The sequence below is a fragment of the Mus pahari genome, chromosome 3 (assembly GCF_900095145.1).
Source record: "Mus pahari chromosome 3, PAHARI_EIJ_v1.1, whole genome shotgun sequence".
NCBI lineage: Eukaryota > Metazoa > Chordata > Mammalia > Rodentia > Muridae > Mus > Mus pahari.
The window spans coordinates 118906873-118925143 of NC_034592.1; the positions used below are offsets into that span (position 1 = coordinate 118906873).

General features: G+C 42.3%; 1 protein-coding gene across 14 annotated transcripts in view; it reads left to right on the top strand.

The window, feature by feature from the left end:
• The window catches only part of Plcb4 (phospholipase C beta 4), a 368815-nt gene that overhangs the window by 289547 nt on the left and 60997 nt on the right, over positions 1-18271 (top strand). For all 14 annotated transcript variants that reach the window (XM_029535870.1, XM_029535879.1, XM_029535877.1 and 11 more), the window contains 7 exons: positions 5114-5222; positions 8360-8570; positions 9829-9922; positions 12073-12152; positions 12658-12742; positions 15784-15874; positions 16377-16472. In XM_029535870.1, the coding sequence (XP_029391730.1) occupies positions 5114-5222; positions 8360-8570; positions 9829-9922; positions 12073-12152; positions 12658-12742; positions 15784-15874; positions 16377-16472 (766 nt within the window). The remainder of the gene's footprint in view (positions 1-5113; positions 5223-8359; positions 8571-9828; positions 9923-12072; positions 12153-12657; positions 12743-15783; positions 15875-16376; positions 16473-18271) is intronic.

An 18271-nucleotide genomic window follows, 5' to 3' on the forward strand; every position in this document is an offset into this window, starting at 1 on the left:
CATGTTTCTAGATTTCTGCAGACTGTAGCATATGTCTCTTATGTTTATGCCCTGGGATGTCAGTCAGAGCATCATCTCCAAATACCTCTTTCTTCTCCCAACAGCAGTCCTCCATCCCCACCCCTTGCCAGCTTCTTGAACATTCTATGTGCACTTCCACTTTTATTTTGTTAACTTCTCCAGAGTCAAGACAGCGTTAGGCAGGGCAACTTCACAACTTCACTTGTAACGCAAGGAGACAGAGCTCATCAGGAAAGCAAGAAGGATTAGAACTTAAAGGTCTGTGACCCTAAAAAAATAATTAGACCTTGACATTTTCTAAGTATCTCAGCCTTGTAGCCTTAATAGGCAGTTTCACTGCTGCATGAGACTCAGCATTGTGCAGAAAGACAAGAACAAATGAGGAACACTTGGAAGGACAAGGCCCTGGCTTCCATATATGCAGAATTTAGGGCAGATTGTTATACCTTGATGATAGAAAAAGTCAGCTTGGAAACCCATTCACTTAACTAGAGAACCAGTTATAGCAACAGCAAAAATCAATAGGTACATATACAACAAGTTTAACAGGCTAGAATTGACTGGGGAAAAAGAAATCTCCTTCCCATTAACCAGTGGCACGATGGCTCCTACCATCTTCCAGCCTGTAAATCTTGTGGCTTCTTCGTAAATTTCTGTTTAGTATACTCATCTCCTATCTTCAAGAGACAGGGGGGAGGGAACGACTCAGTCCTTTTCTTGGTTGCCAAGTAGGTTATGTGCCCCCTCAGTGATAGCTTTGGATTCATTTCTCATCTGCTTTCCAGGGCCTCTTGCTCATAGAATGCCACAGTCTGATTCTCCACAGACGTAGCATTAGCATCTCCTAGTAGTCTATTAACAATGCACATACACTGAGTTGGTGTTTGTCCTTAACAAGGTGGCCCAGGTAATGTGTACACATGCAAGTTCATGCAGCACTGTCTAGGCTAATAGGATTCTTCTTTGAGGTGCTTACTGGAGTGGGCGAGAAGCTGAGCATCATGCATGCATACAGACATACCTACCTACCTACCTACCTACATACTACATACATACATACAGTACAGTACAGTATTCCCCATAAAACATTTAGTCAGACAAGTTCACTTCTCACATCTAATCTTTTCCTATCACTCTGCCTCTGGATTCTATCCAGTGGGCAAAGGGAATCTTTCTTTGCCCACCTCATGAGCTAACAGGTTTGCCCACCTCATGAGCTAACAGGCTGGAGTCAAGAAGAGCCAGTGGAAGCACATGCAGGGAGCCGCCAGGGTTGGGTTCTCCTCCCAGCTCAGTTGTAATTCCCAGGACTAGTCGCCATCTCTGGGGTCAGTTGGTTTCATACTCTTTTCCCGGTTGCTAATAAGATACATTGATTTTAGTATCACCTTCATTTCTGTTGAACTTGTTTCACAGAACAGCTAAGGGCTTGTAGAACGGAGGGCTGTATAGAGAGCGTGAGAAAGAGGGAATGGGCCTCCTATGGTGAGAGTTGTAAAAACAAAGCTTTATATTCTTACCTCTGGTTACCTACGCCCTCACACACATCACATCATCCGATCACCTTAGCACCGAAGCTGATTTTTCTGTTTTCCATTTTTATAGTTGGAAATCTGTAAGAAAGTACCCCAAGTCTCCTTCTCTTTATGATACCTTTATTTTTTGATGAAAAGGGAGAAGAGAGAGAAAGAGGGGAGGGTATTTCATTCTATGAGTGACCCTATCCTTACTGATTTTTATTTTCACTTTTTATATAATTTCTGAAATGATATCATTTATATTGTATACAGTTCTATTATATCATCATCTATCCCTCCCAGTGCAGTTGTAATAAGGTCAGTTGACACCTTTTCTCAGTAAGGCTAAGGACAGAGGTGTAGAGACTGTCCCTAATAGATCTCGTTTACGTGGGCACAGTTTTCCGTGACCTACTCTTAACAGCTATTTAGAACCTCATTTTGCAAAGCACTGGGTACCAGGAAGTGAAAATCCTGGGCATGTTGTTTATCTGACTGGAAGCTGATGTTGTCTCAGAGCTGTGAAGAACCTGCCTCGCTGTGCTTGTTTCTAACTAGAACTCCTCTGCACAATGTTACTCTGAATACAATATATGATATGATATGATATGATATGATATGATATGATATGATATGATATGATATGATGATATGTAGCACTGGTCCTTACTCTGATACGGTGATGAAAACCTTACCATTTGTTTTCCTGCCTCTCAATTATTCAGAGGGACCACGCTATGTTGCCTTTTAAAATGTGAAAATTTGGGGGGAAAGAAAAGATTCTATTATTTGACTGAACAGGTCAAAATGGAGTTTTATTTTTGTCTGTACTTAAAGCTGTTTTGCTAAGACTGTAACCATTAGGTAGCAAATACTGATATGTTCTGTGTTCCCTGGCTATCCAGTCTGCTATTTGGATGGTCTTATGAGTATGATGTCCTCTAATGACATTTTAATGGACAAAGCTTTTTTAGGTGCACAGGTTAAATGATTAGTCCTACCTTGCAGAACTTAGGTATTTGGGGGTTTTTGTTTTGTTTTGGTTTGGTTTTTTGCTTTTGTTGTCATGGGTATACAAGTGTATTAAAATGCATGTGGTTACAGGTTAAAGCAGTGCTTTTTGTTTCTGTTCTTTCTTTCTTTCCTTTTATTTTTTGAGACAGGGTCTCATACGGCTGTTCCCCAACTCACTACATAGCATAGGATCCCTTCAACTCCCGATCCTCCTGCCTCTGCTTTCCAAGTGCTGCAATTACAGAGGAGTATCACCACTGCCGATCAATGCAGTGCTGGAGGTTAAGCCCACAGGGTTGGGCAAGTATTCTGTCCATTGAGACACACCTCCTATCTTAGAGCAGTACTGCTTAACACGAGCAGGTCAGGGTCACCTGGAAAGCGTCCGAGCCCTCCTTCACCCCAAATAAGGCCTGGTTTCACACACGAATCAGTGTCACTAGATCTGAGGAGAAGCCCCCAGAGTCTACATTCTTTAAAATCTCCCATGTGATCAGTATGTTGCTGCTGCCATGCACATTTTAAGTAGCACCAAGTTTGCATGTTCCCCTGTGTGTAAAACACCCAGATATGTCTGAATTCCCTTCTTTCCCCCCTGTTACCATCTATTTTCTCTCTCTTGGCTATATTCCCATTTTTTCTCCCACATGGTTTTGCTCCATTATTTCTCTTAAGGTCCAAATGCTCAACAGTGACCTTATGACCTAATTTTCCTAGGGACAATACAGAGGATAGCTCTGCATGCAACCGTGCTGGGGTATGAAAAGAACCCTTCCCATCCCTTATCTGTCTTCTTTAGTGCTATTGTTTATGAGGAAAGAATGCTTTTTCAAGAGTGGTTGAGGTTTTATTTCTTTGAATGCTTTTCAATGATTCTTCTCACCCCAGGGTGGATTCTTATCCCCCTGAATGCTGGAGTGTGCTGCATAGTGCAGCTCCTTAAAGGGTACAGCATGTCTTCACTTGCCTGGCAGCCTCCTGACCACGTCAGTTTCTCTTTCTCTACAGAACTCAGCAGCATTCTGTCCAGAACCAAGGCCTGCTGTTGTTAGTATAATAGTTTCCAACATTTACATGACATAATCAATAATTCTTTGTTATTACAAAAGAAGCAAGCTTCGTCTTGATAGTCTATCAAAAGATTTTATCCCTTTTACACTCCCAACTGAACAGGACTAGGAGACATCTAGACACATCTTTGTTTTAGCAGTTAAAATCAAGTGTTCCATTGAGCAAAGGTGGTGTTTTGTACATGGCCCTCTTTTCAGAACCTGTAACAACTGCTTCTAAGTGTCTTCCTAATAATATTGCCAAGTCTGTGCATGCATCTGGGTAAAGAGTTGTTGCCAAAATACTATTTTTTGAGCAATTCTTGCTCATATCTGCTAATTGGTCATTGTTCCACAAAAATTTGCTTTTTACTCCTTTGAAGGATAATCATGGACCCTCTACTTCGAGACATGTACCATGATATGTGAGCACATGCACACACACACACACTCACACACTCACACAGGTACACATACCTGTGCAGGCACATACATGTAAACATACACACACACCTGTGCAGGTACATATGTGCAAGCACACACCCATACATGCACACACACACATGCAGGTACACACACCTGTGCAGGCACATACATGTAGGTGCATACATGCACACTGCACACACACACACACACAAACACACATACACACATACACTTAAATATTGAATGGGCTTTTCACAATTGTAGGAAGTTGGGGTGAAGGAAGTGTGTTGCTCCCGTAACTCAAGAATCACCTTGTGTGCTGGTTAGGGAAGGTTGCTGTCAGCAGCTTCCGCCAGAGTCTTCTTCCATACACTGTACTTGGAGTTCTAGAGTAAAGCGTGTTCAGCTTTAGAGTGAAGATGTTCTGCGTCATTGCTTTTTAATTTCAAGGTTTTTAAAAAATATAATACACACTTACAAGTTTTATGTGCTTATTAATTTTCATTATTACAACAATAATTTTTTGGAGAACACTGGACTCAAGAAAATGAAATTTGCAGGGTATTCAAAAACCTATCATTGTTAGCGAAAGATAGATTAAAAACTATTTATTTATTCTGTCATTAAGAGATTTTGCTAATACTGTTTTTGGGGATTTGGACCTCTCAGTTCATGATCTGGTTGCTTATTTTAATTTGTTTCAGTTTTTAAAACTAGAGCTAATACTAAATTTTTAAATACTCATTTTTACACATATTTGTAGCAAGTCACATCCCTATACCACAGCCATGTGAGCAGTAGAAATAGAAGCCAGTGCAGCTGACATTCTCCATCATGTGCCCCTCAGCATTTAAGCAGGAGAAAAGCACACATCTCTTTCTTCTCTGCCAGGCCCCATCAGAGTAAGATCAGATATGGACTTTCTGAAGAGTAGTTTAGGGAGAGAGTCAGGAAGGCAGCTAAATCTGATGTTGGTGATTAGAAATACAATAGTCTAGATGTACCTTGTTTTACAAATTGTATGCTTAGAAATGTGTTTCAAGTGTGAGGGTTATGGATCTAAATAGACTTATTTTCTCATCACAGCATCAGCGAGATCCTCGGCTGAATGAAATTTTATTCCCATTTTACGATGCTAAAAGAGCAATGCAGATCATTGAGATGTATGAACCTGATGAAGAGCTGAAGAAAAAAGGTAACATCAATGGAAAACTTTAATTAAATTTTGTTTTTGTTAAGACAGAAAAAAGCGTACAGCCTTTAAAACCCTTGAATTTTAATTAAAATATCTTAAATGCTTTCGAGCACTGAAGATTCAAAGATTAGTAATTTATTTATTCTTTTCCTGCTCTTAAATTAATTCAATCTCTATATTTTATCAAGTGAGTTCACACTGTCTGAAGTACACTACTACTGAATGTATCATGTTGTTAAGCACATTGCTATGGCAGTCCCTGTGCATGCTTAAAAATTGTTTTAATTTTGCATAGTGTGAAAAGACAGTCTTTCTGCACTGTCTTTCAAAAGAATGTCTGTCACATAAGAATCTGCACCTTTCTTTTCTCCCTTTTGTTTTGTGTACCTTTCTTTTCTCCCTTTTGTTTTGCTAAGCTTAATAAATTTAGTATGTAATGTGAGGTGCTCTAGAATTCCTAGAATTGTGAGCTTGGGTTGGAAGATTAAAAACACTGATAGGAAATTAACTAGTCAGGATGAGCAACTAACATAAGTTGCTCATATTCCTGGACCCTTGTCCCTTTCATTTTATTTTTGGAAACAATATGTTGTTCAAATATTAGTCAAAGGAAAAATATGGAGACGACTTCAGGGCATCCTTGCAGCAGGGGCATGCCTGCAAGCCTGGCATGTGGGTGCAGGAAGCACACACCATTGCACTTTCTTTGAGCAGCTTTTTCTTATTGTTGTGACAGGAGCAACTCAGTGGGGGAAAAGTATTTCATTTGGATCTCATTTTGAGGAAATTTTCATCTGTCGTTGCAGGAAGGCATGGTGTCAGGAGTGTGAGGCACCTACCTGGTCACGTTATAGCAGGACTAACAAGCAGACATATCCAGATCCCAGACATGCTCCCAGAGACCTAACTCAGCTAGTCTGTTCATTAACCTTTGAAACAGTGCCACCTACTGGCAATGAGGTGTCCAAACAGATCAACCTGTGAGGGACATTTTGTGTTCAAACTGTAACACTGGGAATTCAAAAATGAGTAAGGCCCCCCTCCCAAGGCAGTTATAGTTTGTTCAAAACAAAGACTAGTGAAACAGTTTCTTGGCAGTGTGATAATGTTATGATTTATATGTGACTTTGCTACGTCTCAAGATCTGTCAAGACCTAAAGTCTAATTATAACTGGTACCACCTAAAAACGTAGCTTCTCCCTTTCACAAAGGTCAGAATATTAAAACCTGTCTTAACTTGGTCAGTGTAAGAACACAGCACAAAATTCGTTCCTCATAGGAGGTTAAATACATACATCTACCTTGGGATTGGGACAGTAGCTCATAAAGTAGATAGTTCAGCATTTCCACATGCAGGTGTGTACCGTAGAGAGTCTCTCATACAGTCATCAAATACTGGCTTTCAGTATTTGAAAGCCCAGTGCTAGACCTCAGCTTCTTCATTGCCTCTACTTGAAGAGGGGGTGGTCTGCAGGCCAGTAGCTTTTGGTATCTTCTGTATACATGTGACCTTCAGAGAAAACCCTCCAGTCCTAATCTCTACCATGAAGCAAGGCCTTTCCATCTGCACATTGTATGGGCATGTTTGCAGCACGCTTTGATTTCCCCGTCTCCAGCCCTCTTCCTTTCCCAGCCTATAAAATGCTGCACTGCTCACGTAGCTTTTCAAGCCAGAATCTTTGGAAACACCCGGTAGTTTTGAATTCTTTCACATCCCTTATGATCTGTCAGGAAAACTCATGAGATCCACGTCTCTACTCCCAGCTTCTCAGAGGCTCGGGCCTATGGTGCCGCTCATGGGCAATACTAATTGCCCTCTCATTTATCCCCTGACCCCTTATCCAATACTGTGCGTCACACAGCAGCCAGAGTAAGCCTTTTAGAACACTATTTGCTGGTTTCGTTGGACTCTTCCATCCCACCAAAGCTTCCCAGCACACTTGGAATAAAATCTCAAGTGCTTAGGACCAAAGCCTGGTGAATGTGGCCTTTGGCTCCCTCTCCAGCATCATTGCCCACCATTTTCCCAAGATGTCACTCTCTCTACCTTACATTCATTGAGTAGATTGAGAATGCACACTTCCGCATTAAAATTCTCTGCATTTTCTCATTCTTCTGCCTGAAATCCCTACTCTTGCTTGTGTGGTTTGTCCCCTTGCCCATGTGTGTCCTTATGATCTCACTGGACACATACCCAAACCAGGATTCTAGTATTCTTTTGTAGCTCTCATCTTGCAGATTTCATCCCTTCAATATTTTCAAGGCTTATTTGCATATATTTTGCTCTTATCCATAATATGTTAATTTTGTAGAAGTGGTTGTGTATCTGTTTTCTGCATCTATACCAGTCTCTCAAAAGTATTTGGTGTTATAATGAACGAACGCTCTCTGATGTGATCAGTGGCGCTCTTCTGTAGGTGTGAAACTGCTTTCATAACTTGCAAATGGTGACATAAAGATGCAAAGGGCTAGGGCTGCCAGCACTTGTGAACCATTGGTTATTCGCTCTGTGTTTGCCATGTAGCCCTGCCCATTTTAGAAAAGAGTGACTGAAATGAGAGGCGTCCTGTGTCTCAGGAGTGGCTCTCACCAGCTCTACAGGTTACCTCCAGACAGTTGTGAAAATTAAGGTGTTGAATTTTGGAGAGGCAGCCATTCCCAGGAAAGGTCCTTCCTTCGATTGAATGGAAATTCCAGGGACTTAGAATTAATGCTACACATCCTACAGGTATTCTCAAGTTACCAGTTGTGATGATCCTGGGAGGCTGGTGGGCTAGCATTCTCCCCACTTTACAGGAGAAACCAGGGGACAGGCAGTGAAAGGCAGAGGTGGTCCTAGCAGAGCCAGAGCCAGAGCCCCCCAGCCCCTCCTCACCATGGCTCACAGCACACTTTCTTCATTTGCAGGACTGGAAACATCTGCTCCTACTGATGTGAAAGGAGAATATTTATAGACTACCTTGGTTTGCTTGTAATATGTAATCATGTATTGTTTAAGTTCTGAAAGGTGTAGGGTCTTGGGAACAACCATGAAGTTGCTTCTGCTCTTATTTTTAAGCTGTCACAACTAGGCTGAGCACAATGTAAGACGTCCATCTTCAGAGCCCCAGTGCCATTAAGATCTCCTTTTTCCCTAGGCCTCATATCCAGTGATGGATTCTGCAGATATCTGATGTCAGATGAAAATGCCCCGGTCTTCCTAGATCGCTTAGAGCTTTACCAGGAGATGGACCACCCCCTGGCTCATTACTTCATCAGCTCCTCCCACAACACCTATCTCACCGGCCGGCAATTTGGAGGAAAGTCTTCCGTGGAAATGTACAGACAAGTTCTCTTGGCTGGTTGCAGGTCTGGAAATCAAGATGGCAATTTGCTTTGTTTGTATATGGTGCCTTTAGATTTATAGTTGTCCTCCCCTTATCCCTTGGATCCCCAGTGTTCCAAGATGGCCAGAGGATCTGTGAAGCAATGGCTCATACCTAATTCTATATATCTATGCCCCATCCCCATATATCAATAAGTATGATGAAGTTCTATTTACAAATTAGGCACAGAGAGTCTAGCAACACCGATATTAAAATTTGTTCAAGGGTATACTGTGATAATCTTGGCAGCTTCACTGCCTTTCTCCTTGGGGCTGCTATTATGAACGGAAGGGTTCCTTGAGTATGAGCACTATAGTTATACAATATTGTGAAACAGGGAAGGCCACTAATGGTTGACAGGTGGTAGTGAATACAGTATGATGTGCTGGGCCCTGCACTGATGCAATTCATTGACAGGATGCTCAGCTCCCTGTGCCACCACACGATTCGGTGTTTAAGTTAAATGTAGAAGTTGCTTATATCTAGAACTTTGCATCCAATATTCTCCAACCAAAAATGACTGTAGTTAACTGAACATAGGTAAGGGAAGGCTATTTTAACTTACTTTTCTCAAAAATCAGAAATAGTAATCATCACGAAAAAGGCTATCTGCATTTTTCTTTAACAGATTATGTTCATTTAACTTTGAGTGAGAACAAACAACATTACATGGAGGACCTCAGTTATCCTGGAAGTCAAAAGACATTAATTTACTATGATTTTAAAATATGACCTCAAAAATCTTAAAACCAGAAAACGTAGGTATTTTAAGAAACCATATTAAGTTGTATATAGCCATATTTAATCTTAGAAGGAAGCTTAGGGATTTAGTTTGGTGGTGGGGCATTTGCTTACAAGGTTTTTAATTCAATCCCTACCACTGCCCCAAAATACAAAAATCACAATTATTAAAAAAATACATCTGCTGAATATAAAGTTCAGAAGTTTAGTTCTCTGAGGCAAGATCGCTCTCTGATCAATCTCTGAGGATTGACTGTAAGGCCCTAGATGGCCTTACAGTCTCAAGAAACTGGAATTGTCCATTTTTTCACCCAAGGTCTTTTCAGTGATGCTAACGCAAGGATTAAAATGTAGTTTTGACCTGCATACCCATGAGATACCCTTGTTACACACTCAGCTTTCTGACCTGTACCAAGCCACTTATTTTGATGTTCCTGTGACTTAGTGTGTGGTTTCTTGCTAAGGGCTCAGTGTTGTAATCTGACTGACTGTGTTCCTAGGTGTGTTGAACTAGACTGTTGGGATGGAAAAGGTGAAGATCAGGAACCGATAATAACTCACGGAAAAGCGATGTGTACAGACATCCTTTTTAAGGTAGGTTTTAAGTGCTCACAGTCATAGCTTTCCCAGACTTTTGTACAAATACAGGAAACAAGAAAACATTTTTTTTTCATTTTCCCAAACAATGTACCTTCACATTTCTTTTCTCTCTTTTTAAGGAGAAAATCAAGGCAGGTATTATTTGTTGTATAATATTCCCTCCATGGTCTTTTTTTGTGTTTGCAAATGATAACTATAATGTACTGAGATACTTTAGCAGAGCCTACCTAGTTTTAGCCCAAAACAGCTTTTGGCACAGTTGGGTACATACAGCCTAGCTACTTGAGATGCTGAAACAGGGAGATTGCTTGAGTTTAGGATTTCAAGGCTAGCATGGAAGACATAGTGAGAACTTTACTCAAATTAAAATCAACAAAACATTTTTTATCTTACCTACCTGTTTGCTTGTCCACTTTCTGTTATTCCTGAGAGACTCCAAGGTAGCATAAAAAGAGAAACAAAGCTTACAAATGAGCCTTATAATAAGGAGACAATGAGGTAGGCATTGTGAATGATTGTTAGGAAATATTATAAATTTAGAAGCTTTACCACAAACCCGGCTCTACACTTTCAAAGGATTTAGAGCCAAGAACAAAACATGATTCCTAGGACCAGCAGTAAGCATGGTCATGTCAGTACCAAGGCCAGTGAGAAGTTCCCCACTGAAGCTTCCCTCCTAAAGTTAAATAGTTAATAAACAAGGCATCTCATGGGATCTTTGGGTGGTGTCTACGTGTGATTTGAAGGCTAGTTTCTTAGTTTGTTCTTCCACATATCCATGGTATCCCACCAATGGTAAAAAAAAAAAAAAAAAAAAACAGAGATGCCTCAATTCTGCACATGGAATGTTCCATCCATATCATGTCTCTTAGACAAGGTATTAGTGACTTTCAGTCAGCAACAATTCAAGATCATGCTTTCTAAGGAGAGTTAGGGTGTATTAAAGTGAGAAGGTGTGAGTTCATGCAGTCATCAAATGACAAAACCAGTGGTGTCCTCCTTAGAGAACTAAGGGTTTCAGTCAGGACACAGCATGGAAAAGAATCACCCAGAAGGAAAGCAAACCGCAGGGGCAAAGCCAGAGTTTTTCTCAAGTGAAAATTCTGGACCATTTACTAGGCAATTACGTTTGTGGTCATTTTTACCTATGAATAAATTTTAAGAAATAACAATTAAATGACTGATTCAATAGGATATTTTCAAGTTTGTGATTTTATCCTTCCTGCCATGGATAATTATTGTAAAAATATTTTCTGACTTGCTGAGGGGTGACGAGGCTTGCTCTGTGGTTAGCTACAGACCAGTAAGAACTTGGAGATTTTATAGTGTGACTCTGATTATAGAAGCATTGGTTCGAAGTCCCTTTCTCTAAAATAATCATGAGGGCTAACCCTCAGATGCAGCTTGTCTACTTCATAAGATGTGAGGTATAGGGAAGTGTCAGCCCATTGGGAAGTAGACAGGGATATAAAAGTGAAGTCAGAGCCCATGCCTGTTTTACCACACTTGTTACCTGACTACAGAGGAGACCCACTTTTCACTAGGCTCACAGGAAACAATGGATATTGCAGCTGTCATAGCAGTACAGTAGGGTCAACAAAGAATGGTAGACACAGACATAGGCCAAGATGATTCCAAACTCAGAAGAAGGACAGTTAGAAGCTTCCAGAAATCCTTGTGTTACTACTAGCACATTTCTCCAGAAGAGTGAGTTGAAGAATAGTCTGTCATGAAAATCCCTGGACAGAGTTTACACTCCCCTCAAGGAGAGTGATGGGGGCCAATGGTGTGGCTTCCTGGTTGAGCACATGCTTCCAGGCTCTGCATTCAAACCCAGTAAGTACTACACAAAAGGGGGGCAGAATGAACCAGAGTCCCTGGCTCTGCAACTTGTCAAGTGAGAACCAGCAGGCCACTCAAGTAATGTCACTTAACAGCACTGGAGAAATAGAAGAGAGCTTTGACAGTAAAGCGATGCCCTAAACCCCTTGAGTCTCCCCAGGAGGGGTGTCTAGGCAGATGTGTTCTCCAGGTCAGAGCTGTTAAAGCTGACTTTCTGAAATGCTCAATCAGTGGACTGTGAATGGTGTCACATGCCTTAAATCTGTCTGCTTTCCTTTCATAAACACTCTTTGTTGTTAAAGGATGTAATCCAAGCCATCAAGGAAACGGCGTTCGTCACATCAGAATATCCTGTCATTCTCTCCTTTGAAAACCACTGCAGGTATAAAGGCTCCTTCTTTTCCACGTCCCTATTTGCTGGTGTTTCAGATCCCTTGCTCTTCGTCCTGCTGTTCATTTTTTTTTTTTTTTTAATTAACTGAGTAGTTTGCTGTCCGATGTGCTAAGTAGCAAATAATCCTCCAGTAAGGACACAGTCATTCCCACCCTGTCTACCAAGAAGTCATCTTCATGTGACTCAGTAATGCTTTCCCTGAACAAAAGGTCAGAAATTAGGGGACACCTAGTCTAAAGTTCCTTTGAGATGGAAAATTTGGCAATAACTTGGAATGCAGTCTTAGGTTTTTTTCTTGCCAGTTTTTTTAAAATTTAAAGTTGTACCAATTACAGTTTGTACAGTGTATTAAAAGTATAGCTCCAGTTAATGTTATAACGACATCCCTGCACTTTGTAAAGCAGAGGAGTCCAGTTGTCGAAATGGATGTCTCTCTCTTTCTTGGAGAGCTAATGGACACTTGAGTTTACAAATGCCACTTCTTTCTCCCCAGCAAATATCAACAGTACAAGATGTCCAAGTATTGTGAAGATCTATTTGGGGATCTCCTGTTGAAACAAGCACTTGAGTCGCATCCAGTACGTATTTTTAGCAAACCAGAGTTCCAGCATGAATGGATTTGTTTTGAAATGTGTTTTTCAGGGGTCAAGTAGCACTGGAGGCTGAATACTAAGGATTTTCATATTTATTTAGATTCTCTGGTACAAAAAGCTTTTATCGTGCTTCAGAGGGATGTAGAGAGGAACACAGAGTAAACATTGGACTCGGTTTAATCTGGCTGTGCTTAGGAGCTCATGTTTTAAGTTTCATAAAGCTTCCAGGCCAAGAGCCCAGACCCCTCCATACTTCCCAGTGAGGACTGCATTCTGAGTCACTTCAGATACCTGTAAAAACACCTGTGCTGGGCCCCACCTACACTGATTTGTTTCTGATTGACCCAGGGTCGTAAACGGGTGCATTATTTAAGTCCTCCAGGTAAACAAATGTGTGCCCAGGGTTCAGCACTCATGGGAGCCCGTCGCCGCTGTGGGAAAAGCTCCAAACTGATGTCAGAAGACACATAGTTCAAGTTCTCAACTCCAAAATAAATACTCAGGCAAAGTCACGTGACCACTTTTGAACTTCATTATATACCTGCCAGTTTGTTCATAAAGCAGTTGTTATTTAAGTCTGTGAGCCATGGGAGGGCTTCGTGGAATCTGAATGCACTTGTAATTGTTCCAGAGAATTCCTTGGACTTCTGTCAGGATCCCTAACATCCAAGAGGATAAGATGTACTGTGGCAAGATGTTAAAAGAAACAAGGCTTACTAAAATTAAAGTGCTCTATTAGGCCATTCAGCCCTCCTGTAAATATGGTAGCATTGGACAAAAGGAGAGGGACAGGAAAGTCCATGAGTGACAAGAGGGTATTTGCTACCTAAATGACCTGGCTGCTCTAACCATGGATTTTCCCAAAGGTGTGTGGCAGCTGGAAGCGTGGGGAGGCAAGGCTGCATCCTTTGCTCCGCACTGGGCTCTCTGCGGCTGCAGCCTGTGCTCTCTCTGCACTCTTTCCCCCACACTGGGCCAGACTGTTGGCTGCCAGTGCCCACAGCTCTTTGTGGAATGTGACCTCTGGTCACTGGTCAGGCTCTGATCACATGAGAGACAGGCCGGAAGGGTCTGAGAATGAACTCCCCCACAAATCCCCTCACTCTGTGTTCCTAAGGGCTATTTCTGAGTGCCTGTTCTCCTCTGACCCTTGGGATCCCCAGCTGGATTCCCTGTGTGCCACCCTCGGTTGCCCCAGTGACAGCATCTGAATCACATCCTTCACTGGCTGTCCCCTCCTTTCTCTTGTTTCTCCACCTCTCTGTTGACTTGTGCAGGAGCTGGCTCTCACATACACTTATGATGTGTTAGTCCTTGTCTAGGAAGATGACTCTGAGGGATTCTATATGAAGAAGTGTCCTTGATTTATTTTATTACTGTGGTTTCCTTAGCCTTCTGTTCTCTTGGGCAAGAGAAGAGGCTTGCTATTTGCAAAGGCCATTGTGTTCTTCTTAATAAATTAAATAATTAATTTATATCCTAAATGCTGCTCATCCTCCAGGTCCCTCCCTCACAGTGTCCCTCCCCTTCTCCTCTGAGAGGGTAGGACCCCCTGGGTATTCCCCATCTCTGCCAGATTAGGCACATCCTCTCTCACTGAGGCCAGACCAGGCAGCCATGAAGACTGAATGTTCTTTGGTTGGTGGCTCAGACTCTGAGAGCTCACAAGGAGCCAGGTTTACTGACTCTGTAGGGTTTGCATCCCCTTCAGGGCCTTCAGTCCTTACCCCAACCCCTCCTTAATGTTCCTGACCACTATGGGTATCTGTATCTCTTTCAGTTCACTGCTGGGTAAAGCCTCCCAGAGGACAGTTATGCTAGACTCCTGTCTACAAGGATAACAGAGCATCATTAATAGTGTCAGGGGCTGGTGCTTGCCCATGGGATGGGTTTTTGAGTTAAGCCAGTTATTGGTTGGCTTTCCCTGTGGTTTCTGCTCCATCCTTGCATTTCTTTTAGACAGGATAAATTTCGGGTCAAAAGCTTTGTGGATTGGTTGGCGTCCTTACTGCTCCATTGGGGACCCTACCTGGCCTATTCAGGTTCCATATCCCCACTGTTAGGCATCTCAGCTAAGGTCACCAGCATTGACTCCTATCCCAGGACTCTGGGACTTCCTAGGCATCTCCCCTCCCCCAGGCAGCTGTAAATTTCCATTTATCCTCTCTCCTGTCTCTCCCTGCACCTGATCCTAACCACCTATCCCCCCTCCCACCCAGTTCCCTCCTTCCCTCTGCCTCCTATGACTATTTTGTTTCCCCTTCTAGGTGTGATTTTTAGTGAAGGGACGTACACATTCCCAGGGAAGGGACCAGTTCCACCAGGCGGTCTGTAGCAGGCGGCCCTCAGTTAAAAGTCCTAAGAAGTCAATGCACAGACTTGCTTCTGAAACATAGGATAAAGTAATGAGTTGTGAGATAAATGGCTGTTGTGGAAAGATGCATATGTAAGAGCGGGTGGCTAATAGCTGGATGGATGGGGAGTGAATAAGTAAGACAGAGGTCTGTCCCACTGATCACAGAAAATGACCTAAAGAGACTTAACTTCCTGTAAAGTACAAACATGACACCACAGCGAAGTTCAGATTCCAGCTATTCAAAACTCTCCCATGTTTAGAGAACCCATAAAAATCCCACGTCAGTCTGGTGAGAAGACAGGCATAGTCTGTGACCTGGTACAGATGCAGGGGTGATCTGAGGCCATTCAAGTGCTTTATGATGGACCCAAAATGTGAAAAGCCCGCCATACAGCAGGACTGCCACCCCCAGAACCTCTCAGGTCAGACCATACTCTACTAGGGAGCTTGGATCCATCTGTACACCCCAGAAGACTGGGGGTGTTCCAGCTTTACAGCATTATTTAAATCAAAGTTGGCTTCAGTGAGTCTATGAGCATTGTGTGGAAGCAGAGCTGTGCACACTAGTGACATCTAGTGGGAGCTGGCTGGTATGACTCCGGGCACCTGGGGCTCTTCTGGTCTGGAATTGAGCATGAAGTCCCTAACTGAGCTTTCTGTATATCTCTAGCTTGAACCAGGAAGGCCCTTGCCGTCTCCTAATGACCTCAAAAGAAAAATACTCATCAAGAATAAAAGGCTGAAGCCTGAAGTTGAAAAGAGTAAGTCAATTGCACATGAGGTTTTTGAGCAGTTCCGCTGTCTAGATGAAATGTGATTTAGAACTGATTACAGATGAAGGGAAGGGTGGAATGCAGATAGTACATTTATCTTCCAGCATTATTCCACTACATTCCCATTAATCCTTAGTTCATACAACTGGTCCATTCAGTGGAAACCCTCATTCATGTGTTTACATGCAAAAATACAGAAGGAAAAAGGTTTTGTACTACTACATACTTTGTCATGGTTTTGTTCATAAAAGATAAATTAATTTACACTCACATTGGAAACATCTCAGTGTTGTGGGGCCGGGGAATCGACTTCAGGGTAAACTGCTTGCTGTGCAAGCGTGGGGATCTGAGTCTGACCAATGAGAATCCATACCCTTACCGAGAACACCTGCAGCGCCCCTAAAGATGGAGGGGGAAGACAGAAGAGCTTCTCACACTTCCTAAGCGATCTAGCATCTGTTCTCATCTCCGTGTGTGATGTTACTTATAGAACAGCTTGAAGCTTTGAAAAGCATGATGGAAGCTGGAGAGTCTGCAGCCCCTGCTAGCATCTTGGAAGACGACAATGAAGAGGAAATAGAAAGTGGTGAGTTTTGGGGCCGGGGAAGCGGCTGTGTGGGTAAAACACTCGCCGTGCAGGCATGAGGATCGTGGTCTGAATACCCAGAACCCACAGGGTTAACACGAACTCCTGTAATGCCTGTGAAGATGGGAGGCAGAGACAGAAGAATTTCTTTTTTATTTTTATTTATTTATTTATTTATTTGGTTTTTCGAGACAGGGTTTCTCTGTGCAGCCCTAGCTGTCCTGGAACTCACTTTGTAGACCAGGCTGGTCTCCGACTCATAAATTCACCTGCCTCTGCCTCCCAAGTGCTGGGATTAAAGGCGTGCACCACCACACCCGGCTCAGAAGAATTTCTTTAGGTCCATGAGCTGATTTCTTTAAGTCCATGAACCAGCTAGTTTGGTGAAAGCACTGGAAACCAAGAGAGCCTGCCTCAAAACAAGGTGCGAGGTGAGGCCTGACAACCGAGGGTGTCTTCTGACCTCCAGGTGTGCGCTGTGCACAACTGTCTTTCACATACTCTCACTGGCACACATAAACATATGCCACAGATACCACACACACTCCTGTGCGCACACACACACACACACACACATACATACACACCCCTGCACACACACAGACAGATACACACACACATACATACACACCCCTGCACACACACAGACAGATACACACACACACACACACACACACACACACACACACACACACTTCTGCATACACAAAGAGACATGAGTTGTCATTTCAAGGTACATGTTTTTCAAAGGGTTATGTTGGAAATAAAAACATTAATGTCTCTTAACAAACTCCTTTGACTAGCAATGACTTTATCTTGCAAAATGTTTAGGAGTACTTGTTTTATTAGCCTTCATCTTTTGAGGGGATGGCATTTTTCATGGATACTATTATTTCCATTTTATCTGGACACTGGATGTTAGTGGCTTAGTTGTCTCCCTTTCCATTGTGCACTGAGCCCTTCAGAAAAGATTTCCAGTCAGAGACTCGGCCTTGAATCACTTGCTGTATTAGGCAGGAGGAGTTCAGGGTCCCTGAAAGCCTTACTTAAAATATGAATATTGACCATCACCTATTCAGCCTCTCAATATAGCCAGCCATGATGTGCTCTTTAAAATTGGTGCTGGGGTTTTCACTCAAGATAGCATATTTGCCTAGTATGAGCAAAGCCCCGGGCTTGGTTCTCTGCACTGAAAATAATAATATAATACTTAGTAGTAATAGTAACAAGTGGGCCATTTGAAAATTTGGGGATGTTTTCGGGTAGTGATCTCTTGACCATGTACCCCGAGAATTACCCGCCCAGATGACGTGAATTTGCATTGCCTTATGGAGCCACGGTGCACAGACTGACTTAAGACTACGTACTTGTAGAAACTTCCTTATTACTCACTCATCTGAACTATGTCTGATTTTAGACTAGCTACATAGGCTAAATCCAAAAGCTATGAGAGTTACCTAATTTTACTCACCGTCCCTTATTAAAGACCCTTACTGTGGGAGAGATTCCATTAAGAAACAAGCCAAGTATCCATAGTGTTTAACTTCGATCTCCGAGAAAAAAACACAGCGTTTGACTTCCTTGTGTTTCTCTGTGCCTAGTGGGATCTTAATGGCCAAAGGTCTCTGGTATTATTCAGTTAGTTCCTAAATTGTTTGTGTCTTATTACATAATGCACCATCCGCATTTGGAGGCACAAATAATAGTGATTTATAATTACCTCTCAGGATTTTGTGAGCAACTGGGGTTTATTTGACTGGTGTTCCTTGAATTTTTTTTTAATACAGTTGCTAGCAGGT